This window comes from Pan troglodytes, chromosome 1 (assembly GCF_028858775.2).
Source record: "Pan troglodytes isolate AG18354 chromosome 1, NHGRI_mPanTro3-v2.0_pri, whole genome shotgun sequence".
Taxonomy (NCBI): Eukaryota; Metazoa; Chordata; class Mammalia; order Primates; family Hominidae; genus Pan; species Pan troglodytes.
Window position 1 is genome coordinate 197342957 of NC_072398.2, and position 19893 is coordinate 197362849.

Sequence of the window (19893 nt, forward strand, 5' to 3'; positions counted from 1 at the left end):
ATGGTGATGTTTACCCTGCTTTGTATTAGTGGTGATATTCCTGCCTTTGTTATCCTGCGTCGTGCATTCATCATCCCCTTTTTACTCAGCTGTACCAGGTGTTTTGTGTTTTTGTGGGTTTTTTTAAATTTTTATTGCTGCAATTTATCAATTATTCTGCAGAGTTTGTTGTTGCTATATTTTTATTAATCTCTGCCTTTATTTCATCATTTCCTTCCTCATATTTTTCTTCTGATTATTTTGTTCTTGTTCTAACATCTTGAATTGAGAGCTCTGTTCATTATTTTCTCTGTGTAATAAAGAACATGTTTACAACGATGTATTCACCTCCAAGCATAGTTTTGGCTTCATGCCATAAATTTTGATATGTACTATGTTCATCATCATTACTTTTTAAATAGCTCATCATGGTGTTGTTTACTCTTTTTGCCCAAGTGTTGGCTAAGAATGTCTTTTCTTTTCCCCCAAGAATATGGATTTTGTTCTTGTTGCATTAAACTTTTGTGTTAATTTATATTTTTATTTCCATGTAGTGAAAGAATGTGGCCTGTACCATTTCTTCTTTGGGGATTAATTGAAGTCCTTTCAGTAGCCAAGGAATTTTTTTTAGTTTTCTAAATATTTAAGAAGGATGTGTGTTCTCTGTAAGGTAGAGAAGCAAGACGAATGAGCTCAGGCTCTACAATCACACTCTTTTCTTAGCTCTCCTATTTGTTTTCTAGGTGACTTAGGGCACAATACTTGACCTCTCTGAGCTTCAGTTTTCTCCTCTGTAAAATGCAAAGAAAAAGAGTCCTACCTCCTAAAGTTAGTGTTAGGAGTAAATGAGTTTTGTAATTGCCATTAAATCAATCTTACTCAATTTTGTTATTCAGATCTATTGTATCAGTGATTCTCAACCAAATGAAATTTTTGTAACCACCACCTCACACATACACACCCAACCAAGAGTGTAAATCAGGAACTCCTGAGTAGGATGCCTTTTCAAAACAGATAGATAGATAATGTATAGCTATAGATTTAGAGTTATAGTAAGGATTTTCAAGTAAAGAGCTATAGAGAGGTCTACATTTAAGACCTATAGATGTAAATACGGATGTAGATATAGGTGTATAGGACCAATAGAAACAAGAAGGAAGGAAGGAAGGAAGCAAGGAAGGAAGGAAGGAAGAAGATGGGGGAGGAAGATGAGAGAGTGAGAGAGAAAGAGAGAAAGATGTATAAGACCTGTAGATATCAAACTCCTGACCTCAAGTGATCTACCTGCCTCAGCCTCCCAAAGTGCTGGGATTACAGTGAAACCCCATCTCTACTAAAAATACAAAAATTCACTGGGCATGGTGGTGGGTGCCTGTAATCCCAGCCACTCGGGAGGCTGAGGCAGGAGAATCACTTGCACCCGGGAGGTGGAGGTAGCAGTAAGCCAAGATCGCGCCATTGCACTCCAGCCTGGGCAACAGAGAGAGACTCCGTCTCAAAAGAAAAAAAAAAAAACCTGTAGATATCAATATCAGTATATTCAGAGAGTCCCTTATTCCTCATTTGGAGAAACACTGATAACGAGCCATTGGTACTGATGGGAGTGCACTATGTCCCTGTCCCTGAGTTGTGTTGGGGGAGAAAAAGCTTAAGGACCACTACTCAACAGTCTTCATTTTGTTTTTCTTTTGATGTATCAATGATTGTGAATGTTGCATGAAAGTATTTCCCATTACAATTATGATATTCTGTTGTCTTCTTGTATATCTAGCAATTTTTGCATCTGTTTTCCTGACATATCTTCTCTCATTTTCTCCAAGTGTTTCTCTTTTAAGAGGAAGTTGACTCATTTATTTTACAAGTGAATTATTTGGTCTGATATCTGTCATCTTGTGTTGTTCTTTCTGCGCTTTTGTTTGCGTTGTTTTGATTTTGCTTCCTCGCTTTTCCATACATACCTGACCCATCTCTAATTTTCAAGTTTTTCTTGATATATTTGGACTTTTATATTAATGTTATAGTAGTTATTTTTTAAATTGTGGACTTCTTCCCCAAGAGCAAATTTTTGAATTTGCATTTGCATTTTGTTTTGTTAGCTCATTGACAATAGTTATTATACTTTTCTGGTTGTATTTATCCCTGCTGGTGTCTGAATTCCCTACTTTAGTTTTGGGTTTTTTTTTTTTTTCAGTAGGGCTTATAACTGCAGTACTTTCTGTACCCTGCATATATGAGAATGCTTTCCTTTTGACATGGGATATAAATGACAACTTGATTGTAAATCAAATTACGGGTCAAACTTTATCTTTCAAAACTGCAGTAATTATTCAACTCTATTCCAACATTTACTGTTACAGACAAATTGGGGTCCAACGTGATTCTTTGTCCTTGTAAGTAACCTGTGCTTTTCTGTCTATATGATTTTCTTTTTTTGTTGTTGTTAATTAAAAAGCCCACTGGGAGGTGTTGTGGTGGAGGTCTCTTCTCACTAATTCTACCTTGCACTTGGCAAATATTTCAATCTGTACCTCACATCTTAGGAAAAGTGTCTTCTTTCTTAAATGATTTTTTTTTTTTTTTTTTTTTTTTTTTGAGACAGAGTCTCACTCTGTCACCCAGGCTGGAGTGTAGTGGTGCAATCTCAGCTCACTGCAACCTCTGCCTCCCAGGCTCAAGAGATTCTCCTGCCTCAGCCTTCCGAGTAGCTGAGACTCCAGGTGTGCTCCACCATACCCGGCTAATTTTTGTATGTTTAGTAGAGATGGATTTTCACCATGTTGGTCAGGCTGGTCACAAACTCCTGACCTCAGGTGATCCGCCCGCCTCAGCCTCCCAAAGTGTTGGGATCACAGATGTGAGCTACTTCACCCTGCCTTAAATGATTTTTTTTCTCCTTCAATTTCTCTGTCTTCTCTTTCTGGAATTCCTGATACATGCATATGGATTTTTTTTTCATCTTTCATGTCACTTGTCATTTCTCTCGTTATTTTAATCTCTTTATCCTTTTTCTGTGGATTCTGAGAGAATTTCCCAAATTTCATCTCCACTTCACTGTTCAGTTTTTGTGGAATCCAGCTGCTTGCACTAGCATTTCTCATCTCTTTGCAGCCTTTATTGATCTCAGATCCTTCTTCCTCTGACTTCACAGATGCAATGCTAGATTTAATCTCATGACAACCATGACTGAACATCTGCTGAGAGTTTTGCCTGTTCTTTCTTGTGGTTCACATAAAGTGTTTGCTTTGACTTCTTAGAGTGATCTCCTTCCTCAAAACTTTAACATTTTTTCTTATGTCCAGTGATTTTACTATTTGCTCTCCCTTGAAGATGGAGGCCCGTGTGCCTTCAGGGCTGCAGTTGACATGGGTTCTGTGAGAGCTCACTAGGGTCGTTATCCACATCTGTCAGGCCAAATAGAAAAGTTGAGTTTCACTCTGCTCACATCCACCTGGAGGAGGAGTTGGAGATGGCAGTGATATCAAAGGGATGCTTTGTCTTCATGAGTTTCTTTCTGCTTTGGCAGCTACATGTTAGCTGGGGGCAATAACTGTTAGCTGGGACAATGACTCCTAGCCAGGCTCAGCCTTCTGCATCACATATACATCTAAGCCTGCCTTGCAAAAGCTCTCTGCTCCCATGTTGGTGGCATCACATGAGCTTCCTGGAAGTACAGGTGGACCTCCCAGTAGTTCCGTTGTGGGTCCCAACTCTAGCCCTCACTGTAGTGGAGATAGAGCCTGGTTCTCTGTAATCCCTGCTTCCTCCTGAGAATGGGGTCTGGGGTCAGCAGCGCTTCTCAGGGGTCCCTGAGGCTGCAGGGGGGCAGCAGGCAGAGTGGCCATGCTGCTGCCTCCACCCATGTTCTCCCTGCGCTTCCCCAGAATGGCAACTACACTAATTGGCTGCGGGTCCAGTTGGTGCTGTCTCTCCCCCGGCCCATCTGTACTGCACCAAGCAGAAGATATACCTTTGTCTTCTGCTACAAAGGCTGTCAGTCTACCCTGGTTTCCTGTGCCCATGCAGGTTCCCCCCAGTTTGTGTGTTATTGGCCGGCAATAGTACATCCTGGTTTGCCTGGGACAGTCCCACCATAACTATTGATAGCACTTTCTTTGACTCTCAAAACTGTTCTAGTATGAACAATACATTACACCATCGCTCTGGTAATCGATCATTTCACAGGATGGTGGGAGAGCGTCTGGGAAAGACCAGTTGCTCCTAGATGATCACATCATCCTCCTTCCTAGAGGCCAATGCTATTTTTAAAAACTCAGATTGATGTCAGTTTTCCAAGTAAACCACCAGTCAGTCGGCTTGGTAACAGCTGCTGTCTCCATCCCTGTCGCTCCACACATCCCTAGCAGCCTTCTCCTTTCCGGCACAGGTCATTTAATCTTTCTGGACCTCTCTTTCCTTCTTTATTAAATGAGGGTACTGAGCTCTGTCATGCCAACCTCACAGTGACCACAGGTCAAGTTAAGACCGTGAATGAAAAAGCTTTCTATAAACTTTAAATTGTAAAGTGCAGTAAAAAAATGTGAGATTTTATTTCAGGAAGGCCTGGAATGTGGAAGGAATTGCTGCATGGGGTACTGGCAGCCCCTCCTTCCTGGCCAGGATTTTATCTTCTGGGCCCACCTGCTGGACTCACTGTTCTCTCCTCCTTGCCCCTTATCTCGGCAGGAGAATCACTGCCCTTGGCCACCTCCAATCAAGTTCTCATTAAGTTCAGCGCCAAAGGCCTCACACCAGCCAAAGGCTTCCACTTTGTCTATCAAGGTATGGAGGACATGGACGCCGGAGGTAGGAAGGTGATCTCGGTTCTTAAGGGACTCGTGATCGAAGGGACAGGGATCTTTGACCTCTAGTCTGAATCCCTTTCTCAGGGTGTTTGGGGGCAGTTACTAGTTTGTAGGGCAATTCCCTGAAATCCAGTTAATTTTATGCATTCACTTACTCAGCAGACATTTCTTAGACAAGTTCTGTGTTTAATGAGGAAGGAAATCAGACAAAGGCAGCTAATTTTTTCCCCTTCCCCACTCCACCCATTGTCTGGCATGGTCCAGATGGCACTGAAGAGACCAGCCCAGGCATCTTACCTGGACTCCCCTGGAGCTTGGTTTTGTCTGCCAGGCACAGTAAAGGTGCGGGGGAAAACATAGGCTTTGAAGTGCCGTGGACATCGATTTGAATCCCACCTCCCCACCTTCGAGCTAGGCTCCAGCTACGCCAGGCCTCAGAGCCTGTTTGCTCACCTGTAAGGAGCGGGCAATCGCAATGCCTCACTGATAGGATGCAAAGAGGCTTCAGGAAGTAGCTGGTACCAACCAGCCAGTTGGTGTTAGTTCCCTTCCTTACTGGCCCAGAAAGGTAGTTTGGAGCATCCTGGTTTTCACTCCCAGGTCCCAACCTCTGCTTGCCCAGGAGAACATCCACTTTTGTAGGGCCCAGGTTCTAAGCATGGTCCTGTTCATTCGACTCTGCCCAGGATGAGCTATGTTTCTCTATGCAGGAGTGATCCTACCACAGGGAGGCCATCCCGGGCCCATCAGCCATTCTGGGCGGCAGGAGGGAGAGGAGACTGGGGTCATGGAGGGCAGGGCCCCAGGCAGGATCTTAAGGCACAGGGGGAAAACAGGACAGAGGCAGGGCAAAGGCCCTGAAGGTAGAGGAGGAAGGCCCATTCTCCTTGCTAGGGAACGTGGGACCCTGATGAGTGAGGGGCGTCATTGGGAAGGCAAAGAACAAAACTGGGCCTCAGGTCTGTGGGAGGTCCACGGCTCTACCTCCCGTGCTTTCCAGGAGCTGTGCTGTAGCGCTGTGTGTCCAACTATAATTCGGTATAACAGGCATCCTCCTAGTTAGCCCTCGAGCCCTTCCCTACGGGAGAGCATCCAGAGCCTCCCAGGGTTTCATCCAGACGGTCTTTGTTCCAGACCCGTTGTATGTCCGTCCCTGGGCCAGTTTCTGGGGGGTGAGGCCTCCCCTCAGTGCCCTTGTCCCCCACAGCGGTTCCTCGAACCAGCGCCACGCAGTGCAGCTCTGTGCCGGAACCCCGCTATGGCAAGAGGCTGGGCAGTGACTTCTCGGTGGGGGCCATCGTCCGCTTCGAATGCAACTCCGGCTATGCCCTGCAGGGGTCGCCAGAGATCGAGTGCCTCCCTGTGCCTGGGGCCTTGGCCCAATGGAATGTCTCAGCGCCCACGTGTGTGGGTGAGTAACCAGGACCCGGGCGTTGAGGGTGCGGGGGGCGGCACGTAGTCCTTTCTCTGTAGGGGAGGCAGTCAGCCCCAGTGATGCCCCACGACACACAGCGGCCGCTTCCCACCGCATGGGTGAGGTGGGGTGTCCCAGTCAACCCCAGTCCCCGGCGCTGTGGGCTGTGTGAAGACAGCCGGTGTACTGGGGACGGGGCACACGTGGAGAGAGGAGCTGGGCCCAGGGCCCCGAAGAGAGTTGCATGGGGAGAGGCCGTGGAGAAGGCAGGACTGGGGACATTAGGGAGACACCCCCATGGGGAGGAGGACAAACAGAGGCTGGGGGCCCTGAGGGAGGAGTCAGCTTGGGAAGGCTCCCACGGGAGGCCACAAAGCCTCTGACCCGATGGCCTCTCCTCCCAGTGCCGTGTGGAGGCAACCTCACGGAGCGCAGGGGCACCATCCTGTCCCCTGGCTTCCCAGAGCCGTACCTCAACAGCCTCAACTGTGTGTGGAAGATCGTGGTCCCCGAAGGCGCTGGCATCCAGGTAGGGGCAAGGAGGCGCCTCGGTCGGGCAGGTGGCCGTCTGCTCCCAGGTAACAGCTCACAGGTGACAACCACAGGTGCTGGCTGGTGCCAAGGCCTGAGTCAGGGTGAGCCAGGAAGAGACATATCAGCCCTGTACCTGCCCCTGCGGCTAAGGAGGCTCAGTCCAAGTGTGGAGATGTGGCTCCCATGCAGAAAACACAGCAGGTTCCAGGCCCCAAGAGCTTCAGGGACATGCGGTGGGAGTCGGGTAACCCAGGAAGGAGGAGAGGTGGGCATTGATTGGCCATGGCCAGGAGGGGAGGCTAAAAGAAGAAATGGGCCTGGAGCTGGAATCTGAAGTGTGGGAAGGATTCATAGAAGTTGTTTCTCAAATGGCTAAAGATTTTCTTAAGATTGTGAGGGTTAGAAGGGGAGGCAGTGCTAATGAGAAGAAAGAGCAAAGCACCCAGCACAGCTGAAGCACAGAGAACCCCCAGGCACACACCTAGGGAACCACGCACAGCATGAGCTGTAGAAGCTGAACTGGGGGCATAACTGGTACCCAGGGGTAAGAGCCAGGCAGAGGGAGGCCCCAGCATTGGCGTCAAGGCAGGGAAGAGGGTCAGGAGCCTGCAAGGCCAACAGAGAGGCAGCAAACTGGGAGTCCAGCAGACAGATCTGGGCAGGAGTGGGTTACGGGCTCATTGCTGCAGGATGTCTGATGCAATCAAGGCAGGAAAGTGGGGAAACCCAAGGAACATTCCAGAGATGAGGAGACAGTCAGTGAGACTGTCTTCCCACTTCCTGGAACTTCTTTTCCCCATTCTCTGCCTTGCAAAATATCCACTGTCTTCTAATCATTTTTTTCCACATCTGTCTTCCCCACTGGACAACGAGCTCCTTGGAGTCGGGTCTGCATCTTACTTTTATTGAAAGGGACTAGCACAGTGTTAGGCCCAGAGTAGATTCTCAACAAATTGAATTAACTACGGGAAGGGCAGAAAGGGAAAGCAGAGAAGTAGGGAGGGACGCAGGCTGCCTAACCAACAATTCACTCTTCTCCCTTCCCAGATCCAAGTTGTCAGTTTTGTGACAGAGCAGAACTGGGACTCGCTGGAAGTATTTGATGGTGCAGATAACACTGTAACCATGCTGGGGAGTTTCTCAGGTAAGCTGGGTTTCCAGGGGCTTCAATTTGGAGGGTAGTACTAGAGCTCATCATCATGAACATTGTTATTATCATTATTATTATTGAGATATCACTTATATTCCATGAAATTCACCATTTTCAAGTGGACACATCAGTGGTTTTCAGGAGATTCGAAAGGTCCTGCAACCATCACTACTATCTAATCCCAGAACATTTTGACCACCCCAAAATAAACCAGGTACCCATTTGCACTCCCCTCCCCAGCCCACACCTAGCCTCTAGTAACCAGTAATCTACTTTCTATCTCTCTGGATTTGCCCATTACAGGCATTTCGTATAAATGGAAGCCTTCTGTGTTTGGCTTCTTTCACTTAACGTGATGTTTTCAAAGTTCCCCAAGTCACAGTATGGTTCAGCACTTCATTGTAAGGACAGAGCATATTTTGTGTGTCCGTTCATCAGTCAATGGCTTCTTTCCACCTTTGTGCTGTTATGAATAATGCTCATGCACAAGTCTTGGTGTGAACACACATTGTCACTTCTCTTGAGTATATACCTAGGAGTGGAATTGCTGGGTCATGTGGGAACTCTATGTTTAACTTTTGGAGGAACTTCCTGTTTTCCAAAGTGGCAACACCATTTTGCCATTCTAGTAATGGACTTCTGACTGAGTGTGGTGTATAGGTGTGCCCAGTGGCCAGAGCAATTATCTGAATCTTTTAGGCCCAGAACTCTAGGTGGCCAAGAGATAAAGAGGAGTCACATGCTTCAGATAAACTGTCCACACTGCAGGACTGCCCAGAGAATAATACAGGTCAGAGTTATCCTGAAGATGGCTATGAGGAGACCCAACTCATCCCTCACCCTCCTGCGGGCACATGGCTCTGCCACTGCTCATCGTACAGGAAGCAGATTGGAGTTTCCCCTCCCTCAGCCACTAGAGACCTAGCCCTCTGAGGAGTGCTAATTTGTCATTTCGTGAGTTTCATAACTGGGGACATCTGGGGGCCTTGGGAGCAGAATGTCAGCAGGTAGCAAAATCCAGAGGAATGGGGAGGAATGCAAGGGCCTGGAGGAGCCAAACTTAAATGGTTTTCCCTGGTGTCCTTGCCCTAGGAACAACCGTGCCTGCCCTTCTGAACAGCACCTCCAACCAGCTCTACCTTCATTTCTACTCAGATATCAGCGTATCTGCAGCTGGCTTCCACTTGGAGTACAAAAGTGAGAATCCAGGGTCTTGGCTGGTACAGGGTTCAGGGTGGGACCTAAAAGTTACTGAGCCCCTTCTGAGCAAGGATTAAACTGGAGCTGCATATTGTCCATCCCACTTAAGCCTTCCCACAAACCTAGGTGAAGATGCTAAAGCCCAGAGAAGGTCTGAAACCTCCTCAAGGCTGTGTTCTCGTCCAAGTTTCTGTTACTCGAAAACCTGTATGCCTGTTCAGTATCCACACCAGGAATGGGAAGGGGACTTGCATTGGCCAAGGTCCCAGTATATAATTGGGATGTAAGAAAATTGTGCTTTCCTCCCCCAGGTCTAAAACCTGGCCTTTCTAACCCCTAGTTCTATGATGCGATTATTTTTGAAGTTCCTCCTTTCATTGGCTACCTCACTCATCTTCTACCAGATTTCTCACTGCAGGCTCAAACCCTTATATCCTGGCTTCTGGCATCCCTAAGTGGTCACTACCAAATAGTCTTCACAGAAAAAGATTTGTGGATGTGCCTTCTGGGGAACAAAGAAAGAGGTTTCTAGGGAAACTGCTTGCATACTGGGACTGCCTGCCCTACCCCCTTTCTCCACTGGGTACAGGAAAGAATAGGTAGGCAGCAGCATTTTTTACACTTTTATTCAGCAAATATTTATTGAGCATTTACAACATGCCAGGCACTGTGCTGGGTTTTGCCACGATTGGGAAAGATTAAGATGGGTCAGTCAAAGTCCACTAAAGAGAGGTAGACACATAGACGGAGAGGTGCATGACAGCATTACAGGTGCTCTCATGGATGGCTCTAGATGGTAGAGAAATGGTTCAAGGGAGAGAATGGTTGTGGGCGGGTGGAGATGCAAATGTTGTGAAGAAACATTGAGCACCTGCAATGTGCCCCGCCCTCTGTTAGGTCCCCACAGTACAAAGGTCAATAAGACAAGGCCCCTGCCTTCAAAAGCACAAAATCTAGAAGGAGAGATGGACATGGACACAGTCATTTTAGTGAAACCTAAGAAAGTGCAGAGGAAAGGAGAGATGCTAAGAAAGTACAAAGGAAAGGAGCTAAAGCTAGCCATGTAAGGCCTTGCAGAAGGGGATGCCTGAGTTAAGTTTGCAATGAGAAGTGAAAAATGCAGGAAGGCATGGTTGGCTAGACCATCTGTGACAGCATGGGCCTGTGCAGAAAGAAGGCCCACTTGGTGCTAGATGTCTGATTGGGTCAGAACTGTGTTATGCACATGCCCATCTGGGTCTGTGAAACAAATGAACTTCATCCAGCTGCTTCAGAAAGAATTAAACAGGTCCCAGGATGCTCATCACCTGAAAGAACTGAAGTATGCACCTGGAAAAAAAAAAAAAAGACCCAGGACAGCTAGAAGCAGACCCTGCAGGGTAAAGGGTAGGACAGGGACCTCTGAGACTCCTTCCAGCAGATATGTAAGGCTTCACTCCCCTGGTGGAGTGAAATATCCTGGGTTTCTTGACTAAATCACATTTTTTCCTTTTATCCCTTCTTCTCTGTTCTCTCCAGTTTTGTTTCTCTATCCAATATTTTGAGCTCTTAAATGTTCCCTAGAATCTTCTCTGTTCTTTCTTCTTCCAAAGATACATTTTCTTTGTAAATCACTTTGCCATTCTACTGCCTCATTCCCAGGAAAAAAATCCACCTCTTCTCAATTTTCTTTGTCCAAGGGGACTGGCAGTTTTCCCAGTAGCTGACATTTCATGTGTTGTCCCCTCATGATGGGAAGAGCTACGGAGAAACAGAGCTTCCCACTGGTATTTGGAGACTGGAATTCCTAGGAGCCAGGGCCCTGTAGTTATATTTTATTTTGTAGGATAATCTACAAAGAGCTCACAGACAATAGAGAATTAACTGCTATTGTACAGGCAAATGGTTTTGAAGGGTACTGAAAAGTCACATCCACCGCTATGATTCATAATTAATGTTTATTTAATTTAAATGGAAATGGAGCAATATGCTTTCAAAAGTAATAAATTACATATGATAAAAAATACTTTTTCCTTTGTTGTAAGCATGGCTTAAATAAAATCAATCTGTGTAGCATAAGATAAGTTAGAATGGACTTTTCTATATCCCCCTCCATTTTTCTCTTCAGCCTCATCTTTCTCCCATTCCATTTTTCTTCCTACCACGCTTTTTTGTTCTCATTCTGCTCTTCTCTCCATCACTGGACAGTAAGTAGGTCTTTCCAATAAGTAGGTCTAGTTAGTTGCAACCACTGCACTAAATAGTGAGTTTTGTTCTACTTGGAGTGTGGAGAGGAATGGGGAGAAATAGACAAGATGACAAGTGAAACACTTGAAACTCAGTTTGATGGTTTTTTTTTAATGCTTGTCCTTGGGGTCTTTTGTCTCAGCTGCTGAGAGTTTTGGACAAGGCTCAAAGAGTTTTCATTTCCAAATATCACACTCATATCTTAAAAGCACATGTGGGACAGGAATTGCCTGGGAAAAGTGTGAGGAATTTCCAGAGTGATAGCAACGTTCTGTGGTTTTGACAGGTGTTTGGGTTACAAAGGTACAGGCATTTGTCAAAACTCAGCACATGTACACTCAAGATTATGATGTTTACTTGAGTATTACCATGTTCATGCACAGTTTTTGCATTTTGTTATATGTGAGTTTCCCTCCGAAGGAAAAAAAGCACATGTAGTTATCAGAGTCTCATCTCTGAATGTGGCATGAGGACTCATTAGCTGCTGCCTGGGAAGATGGGTTGGTGGCTGATGGTCTAGGCTGATTGGTCCTTTCCTGTTTCTTTTCCATGAGCCCCTAGCTGCCTGTGGGCACTGGATACACGTGGGCTCCTCAGGGAGCCTGTATCCCCCAAAGGAGCCTGTATCCCCCAAGGGAGCCTCCAGAAGGGCCAAGGCTGCCATCTCCCACATTCTCTGGGCCATGCCACCCAGATACAGTCTGCCATCCTTCCATTTCTGCCCCCTTGGTTAGGAAGACCACTTTTGAGTTTACAGCTACCTCTCCGCCTCCTCATGAGTCTTCTGGCCCTTGCCCCTGGACAAGTGCCCTCCAAGTCCAGTCCAGCAAGACACAGAAACTTTTTAGTGCATCTGAAGTGCCTGCACCTGTACATGGACTCCTGCAGAGCACAGGAGAGGCAGGAAGCCCCCTGTCTGGAAATGCTACACTCCCATTTGCTGTGTGGGAGGCAGCCAGGGAGGGATTCAAAGCAGGATGAGGACCGTTTTAGGAGGGGAGGCAGGGAGAGCAGGGGACAGGGTCAGACATGGGCTCATGTGGCCTCAGGGCTTGGCTTCTGCTTGGCCAACCTGGGGTCAGACTGGGCTTGGTCTGAATCCTGGGTCTGTGGCTTACTAAGGAAATGTTTCAGTGCCTCCTATGGCCTGTGTCCTCATCTGTGAAATGGGATGTGAAGACCTGCTTGAAGGGTATGAGGGGATACCCTCACCAATGGGCCCCAGCCTTGCTCATGGAAGTGCTTAGTGAGCACTTCTCTTGGGAAGATGGTATGGACAGGCAGAAAGGAGGAGGAGGAAGATTAAGCTGGGTGCTCTAGCAAAACATTGTGTGCAATGCCAGGCATGTAATGAGGAATAAATGAGTGCAGGTTGAATTTGAAAAGTCAAGAAAGGAGATTGAAGGAGGAGCATTTGAGATCCTGTGGAGGTGATCTTGAAAGAGGACTAGGCCAAGATCATGAGAGTCCTTAGAACATCAGGATGAGAAAGTTGGATTCCATATTATAGGCCATGAGGACCTGCTTCAAATCACTGAGCAAGGAGGTCCCACAATTCAAGGAGAGATTTTAAGCAACACGAGTTGCCTGTGAGTGCAGGGTGGACTGGACTAGCAGTGGCTTGGGGTAGGGGATGAAGGAGGGTTTTAGTGGGGCCAGTGCTCAGTGAGGCCAGAGCTGAACATGGGAGGTGAAGTGTGAGAGGCCACCAGTGCTGCTCCCAGAAGGGGGCTGGCCTGACCTTGAAAACACAACAGGAGAAATAAGGCAGTGGAGAGTCTTATCTGCTAGCACACTTTTCTCAGAGTCTTGGAAAGTCGGACTCTAACTGAGCCCCTGAGCATCGCTGATATGTCCCTCCCTGCTCTCCTTCCTTCTTGACTTTCTTTTCCCTCTCTCTCTCTCTCTGTCTCTCTGTCTCTGTCTCTCTGTCTTAGCCCACAGGATCTGTCTTCTTAGGATAAGGAAGACAGAGGGGAGTTAAGAGTAAGAAGCAGGAGGGATGTGGGAGGAGAGCATGCAGAGAAGTCTCCCTAGCTAAGCCCCCTAGCTAAGAGCTCAGTGAGTGAACAGGACAGCCAGCATCCCCTGGGATCACACCCACCTTCTCCAAGGAGCTTTGGTCTGTTGAGCCTCCGTGCCATGTAAATATTCTCTTTTTCTCTGTGTGCTGCAAGGTGAAGAGAGTTGGGAAGAACTAGCCTACAGGATGAGAGAAAGCACAAATTAGAAGCACCCCTTCTCCTTGCCGCCAGCATCTCACCCCAGCCTACCGCCACGTTGACCTGCTGGGCTAGTCCATTCTCCTTTCCTTCTGTCTCTGTCTTGTCTAGCGGTGGGCCTGAGCAGTTGTCCGGAACCTGCTGTGCCCAGTAACGGGGTGAAGACTGGCGAGCGCTACTTGGTGAATGATGTGGTGTCTTTCCAGTGTGAGCCGGGATATGCCCTCCAGGTACCTCCCCTGACACCCTAGAGCAGGAAACAGGTGTCCCCTGAGATGTGGTTGGCCAGCCTTACACCAGCAGAGCTACAGTCACCAAAGAACAGGGAACAGCCCCCAGGTCCCCCGGGTACCATTATCCTCTCCTGGAGCTGTTCATGCAAAAGATAAACTCTGCTGACTTTAACAATTTGGCACAAGCCAACCTCCAATGTGTTCCTGCAAAGTTGGGTTTGGTTCGGCTTTAGGGAAATTTAATTTCCCTTTGAAGGCCATCAGGGAATTTAGTAATTAAAGGACTCTCACAAGGAAACCTCTAATAATGAGAATTCTTTAGTAATCGTTGTTAATAATTGTCCTTCCCCAAATTCTCTCTCCCTCTACCTCACTCCCATCCCACAGTGGATCTGTGTGTCTTTGTGTATCTTGTTCCTTAACATGAGGCCCCTGAGCCAGACCCCTGTACAGCCCCTGGTTGTACATACAATTGTGCCCACGGGGACAGCTAGCCCATCCCTGTTCCTGATTCCTCCAGGGCCACGCCCACATCTCCTGCATGCCCGGAACAGTGCGGCGATGGAACTACCCTCCTCCACTCTGTATTGGTAAGACAGCCCAGACTTTACAATTTATTCCAACCCAATTTCTCTCAGGGATCTTAGCTCAGTAGTGTATCATTGAGTTCAAGTTCAAATCAGAAGAAAGTTTGATATTCTGGATTTGTTCCAAGTCAGTCGTTTTAAACTGATGTTTTTATAATCTCTAACTCCCATTTAACGCAGTCATCACTTTTGGAAACTCTGCCCCACCAAATGAAAAGTTACAGGAGGTTTGCCCATTTGAAAACATGATGATGACCGTTCTGGCTCTAGTTAATCAACCAGATCCCAGATGGAATTTCTAGGCACTTTGGGCTTCCCCCGTGACTTCTTGTGGGACAGACAGACAAATCTAATAAAGAAATGATGAGGGTGGCTGGGTGCAGTGGCTCATGCCTGTAATCCCAGCACTTTGGGAGGCCGAGTCGGGCGGATCACTTGAAGTCAGGAGTTCGAGACCAGCCTGGCCAACATGGTGAAACCCCATCTCTACTAAAAATACAAAAATTAGGCAGATGTGGTGGCACATACTTGTAATCTCAGCTACTCAGGAGGCTGAGCCAGGAGAATCACTTGAACCCAGGAGGCGGAGGTTGCAGTGAGCTGAGACTGCACCACTGTACTCCAGCCTGGGTGATAGAGCACAACTCCGTCTCAAAAAAAAACAAAAGAAAAGAAAAAAGGAAAAGAAATGCTGAGGGCTACGTGCGAAACAAGGACTTGGCTTCGTCCCTTACCCTGTGCTACGGCAGTGATGAGCAGATCAGCAGACACAAGAAAAGACAGCGTCTCCCCTTCAGAAGCTTCTGGTCCAGTTAGGCAAAGAAGAAAGGCACATTTATTTAATATCTACTATATGCTAGGCATGGAGCTTCATATTTCCTCAGATCAGCCCTGCAGGGGAGGTACCAATACCCTCAATTTGCAAACAGGAAATCTCAGTCTTTTAGGATTAAAAAGGAAGTGGCAGAGTCAGGAACGGAAACCTAAGGTTCTCTGGTGCCCAGTCGATTGTGAGGTGCCCCTCAAGGCTGACCTTGGGGCAGGGAGGTAAGGGAGTGACACTCAAGCACGGTGGCATTTCACCACGGTGTAGGGCATAGGCATCTGTGGAGCAGGTCAGAAATGTGAACGGTCAGCCCAAGGCACTTTCCCCCATTAGAGACTACAAAGACCTTGCTATGGAAACCATTCATTTAACGGCAGCTGCTGTTCATTAGGGGTTTACAACATGTGCCAGCCTTGTCCCAAGTAAATGCAGTCCTTTCTGATATGACCTCACAACAACCCCGTTAGAAGGGTGCTGTCACTAGTTCCATTTTACTGTTGTGGGAAACCGAATTGTGGAGGGTTTTGAACTTGCCCACGGTCCCATCGGAAGTGAAGGTGGGATTGTGACACAGGCAGTCGAGGCTGGAGCCTACTCTGCACTGTTTTCGGGTCTGTTTGCCAAGCTGTCCTCTCCCCAGAAAGCACTTGCCTGGACCTGCCAATCCCTGTTCTATGATCCTTTCCCTGGGTCTCTAAGACTGGCTAGCCCCTTTCTGTTTACACAACCTTTTCCTAATAAGATGCAAAAGAAAAGAACTGATGTCAACTGACCAGACTGCAGGGGTGCCCCAGCCCTGCATCCTCAGATGACTCTGAATTCACTTTGATTGGCATATCAGATGTCCCTAAGCCCCTGGGTCACTCAGACAGCCTGGTGGTTGGCTCCTGTGGGATGCTGATCACAGTCACTTTTCTGAGGGTGGGCTCGTGGTGAGCCTCCCCTGCCACCCACCCTGCCCCCTGAAATATATATTTGAGAAGAGCCTGGCATGGTGCCGGGCACAGAGTGGGGACTTGATGCATGCCAGTCCCCTTCCTTCATCCTTTTTCTGCAGTCTTGAAAGAGTAGATTGGGCAGTGAGGAGAGGGAGATTTGGGGGATACGGTAAGAAATGGTTGGACTTCTTTTGGCACAGAACTTCCTCACTTTTCCTGGACATCCTCACCAGGGAACTGACCTGTGAAGGGCATGTTCAAGGTCAAGAGTCCATAACTTGGGTTTGTGGACTTTTAGGCTGTCCTAGAATGCACCTCCCTTCCTGAATGTACATATTGAATGTTGCCCGTGGGCATAGTCTTTTAAGAAAATTCCTTTGGATTCTCAAGGGGCTATATGACTCATGAAAGCTTAAAAACTGCTGCTTGAAGGGAGCTTCCAAACATTGTCAGGGCCCTGTACACCCCTTGATGTTGTCCTGACCCTCTGTCTCATCTCATTGTCACAGCACAGTGTGGGGGAACAGTGGAGGAGATGGAGGGGGTGATCCTGAGCCCCGGCTTCCCAGGCAACTACCCCAGTAACATGGACTGCTCCTGGAAAATAGCACTGCCCGTGGGCTTTGGTAAGTCTCTGCAGCCCCCAGAGGAGACAGGCTTCATGCCCAGACCCTTGAGCTTAAAACCACTGTCCGCCAAAATCTCTTAGCACAAACTTGGGCCAAGTCTGTTTAGTACTCTGCCTCTCTGTTTTCTCATCTGTTGACCTCTTGTACAATTGTGAAGACCAATTAAGAATGGCAGAGATTAACATATAGGGGGGAGAAAAATCTTAGGGGTTGCCATTATTATTATTTGAGCCATAAACTAAAATCCAGGAATGTGGAATGAGAAATTACTCGGATTATACCTAACTAACACTGTATCACTTGATATTAAAAATAAAAAATAAAAATAAATTACTCAGGGACTTAAAAAAGAAGGCGGGGGCGGGGCGGAAATCTGTCGTACAGAGACTGGACCTCAAGTTGTACTTTTAACCCCAGTGTCTAATTTATCATCCTAATTAAATTGAGCCAAATCAATGAGAAATCGAGTTTGCATTCTTCTTCGTATGCACATTCTAGCTGGCCTAGAGACTGGAAAGGTTGTTTTTTTGGTTTTGGGGGGTTATTTTTGTTTTGTTTTGTTTTTGGAGCTGGAGTATGCCAGGCATGGGAGGTTGTCAGGGTGTGGAGGACATCAGTGTGGGTACAAAATGTAAATTGCTGGTGATCCACGTATTATGCACTGGGAATATCATTTAACCCAAATGTCTCTGTTGAAGGGATGAGGGCTTTGTGCTGACATGGAACTGATGGGCCATACGCATGGGTCATCTTGCCCAAGCCATTGCACTGCTTCTAGGAATGAAATGTCCCAAGGGGATTATGCCTGCACAGCCCTGAATGCCAGTCTGTGAGCCTCAGAAATGAAGATCTCCCATTTTATCCTTCATTATTCAGCCTGGAGTGTGATTAGAGATTAGGGAAGGGGCTTTTGGGAGAAAGCAGTCTAACTGGCCTTCTCTAAATCCGGTTGGAGGGGAGGAGAGAGCTTGGTGGCCCTCTGAAAGATGTTATTTTCTGTTCAGTACCATCTCCTGAAGGAAACTGGGTGTTCAGTACCATCTTCTGAAGGAAACTGGGAGCAAAGCGATGACGCCCTCGGCAGTCTTAGGAGACTCCAGACTTTGAGACATTAAGAGGATCTGGGAGACCCTGTACCTCTGCATCCAGTCTTGAGGCAGAACCAAGATGATAGAAGGTGGGGAGGGCAACATCCAAAGGCAAACAGAAGTTTGAATGAGGTGGCTTTCCCTGTAAGTCCTTATGTTCAGCCACCATTTTCATCTCTAAATTCTGGGTGCTAATTCAGGTTTCAGGGAAGAAGCTACTGCTGGGTCCAGTTGCAAAGGCCCGGGATCCCTTGCGTTCAAGTTAATGTTGGATTCTGCCGAGGTCCCTAACTTGGTACCTGGTCTCAGCGTGTAAAGAGCTGCTGCAGCTACATGCTGCTCCACTAGATGGCGGTCACAGTCCAGTTCTTTCCGTGGAGTTTAAGTCAGAAATTCCGCCATCCTTAAAGAGCCCCTTCTGTGGGCATGCAGCCCGCAGTGCTCCTATATGAGGGGACGATGCCTGGGCGGTGGAATGGAAAGCACAGGCTCCTCAGATAATGTATACAAAGATGTCATCACAGGCTAACACGGTGAAACCCCATCTCTACTAAAAATACAAAAAATTAGCTGGGCGTGGTGGCGGGTGCCTGTAGTCCCAGCTACTGGGGAGGCTGAGGCAGGAGAATGGTGTGAACCCGGGAGGCGGAGCTTGCAGTGAGCCAAGATCGTGCCATTGCACTCCAGCCCGGGCGACAGAACAAGACTCTGTCTCAAAAAAAAAAAAAAAAAAAAAAAAAAAAACCATCACAAAATTATCTGCAACTTGGAAACAATCTGCATGTTCATGAGTTGGGGAGTGAACTGTATGGTTGGATAATTCATAAAATGGAATTAACATGCAGTTAAAATGAATGAACTATATTTTTGTATATTAACATGGATAGGCCTTGAAAAACACAATATTATGTAAAAAGCTGTATGTACAGTATAATATCATTTATGTAAATCTTGAAAACACATAAACCCAGATACATATTTAAGAATCCAAAACCATGAACTGGAAGGATAGCTTCCAAATTCATGTGATTGCTTCTGTGGAGGGCAGGAAGGGAATGGAACAGGGCAGGAGATGAAAGATCTTCAACATTAAGTGTCAAGTCTTTATTTTATTCTTTAAATGATCAGATGCAAAAAGAATTATACTTGTGCTTATTCTGAGCTTATTTGATAGCACAGATAAGCCAATTTTAAAAATGAAAATCCATCTATAATCTCATCGTGCAACGATAATCACTAATGGCTTAGTCTCCCACCGTTATCATGTAAGTCTCATGAAGACAAGGACCTTCTTGATCTTGCTCATCCTGTACAATGCCTAGCACAGCCCTGATGTACAGCAAATGCCCAGCAAATATTCCTAGTAGGTGAATTAATATTCTTCCATGTTTTATAATACAAAAATTAGAATTGTATACAGCATACTATTTGTCATCTGATTTTTACAATTATCAATGCAATATGGGCTTTTTCCTATGCTCAGTAAATATATTTCTTCAATAACATTTTCCATAGTGATCTAATTTTGAAAAATCTTATCAGTAAACAAACATAAATGTTCCCACCTTCATTCTTGAAAGAGTATATTACTATGTACATTAAGAACTTAATTAGATTTATTTAACCTGTCAGGTTGCTAGAATGTCTTGATTAACTCACTAAGATCCCAAAGTATAAACTTTATTTGGCTTCTTTATGGAACAGAGGGGACAATGTATACTTCTAAGCCCTACGTTTCTGAATTATCATAAGGGTTCTAGAAAACAGCAGTATTGAAGGTCTTGTCTTTTGATTAAGTATTGGGGGTGTTATTTTTGAATGAAAAGTTTATTCTAGCAAAACTATCTTTATGCTGATATTGGACATATGAATCATAAATTTAAACAAGTGTTGACCCTGAACTTTGTTTTCAACAAAATAAAATGAACTCCAGTGGAGCTCTGAAATGACTGATGCCTTTATTTTTGAATGAATAATACACTTTTAAGTTCAGCCCTGTCAAAGACAAGAGACTTGGCTGGACGGCAATTCCCAAAGCCTGTTCTAGGAGCCTTGGCTGGGTGGG

The 19893-nt window shown here is 46.4% G+C and overlaps 1 protein-coding gene across 5 annotated transcripts in view; it reads left to right on the forward strand.

Moving 5' to 3' along the window:
- The window catches only part of CSMD2 (CUB and Sushi multiple domains 2), a 643557-nt gene that overhangs the window by 526560 nt on the left and 97104 nt on the right, over positions 1–19893 (forward strand). For all 5 annotated transcript variants that reach the window (XM_016958744.4, XM_063782964.1, XM_016958727.4 and 2 more), the window contains 8 exons: positions 4663–4758; positions 5989–6192; positions 6600–6724; positions 7777–7873; positions 8972–9076; positions 13639–13757; positions 14281–14350; positions 16621–16737. In XM_016958744.4, coding sequence (XP_016814233.2) covers positions 4663–4758; positions 5989–6192; positions 6600–6724; positions 7777–7873; positions 8972–9076; positions 13639–13757; positions 14281–14350; positions 16621–16737 — 933 coding nt within the window. The remainder of the gene's footprint in view (positions 1–4662; positions 4759–5988; positions 6193–6599; positions 6725–7776; positions 7874–8971; positions 9077–13638; positions 13758–14280; positions 14351–16620; positions 16738–19893) is intronic.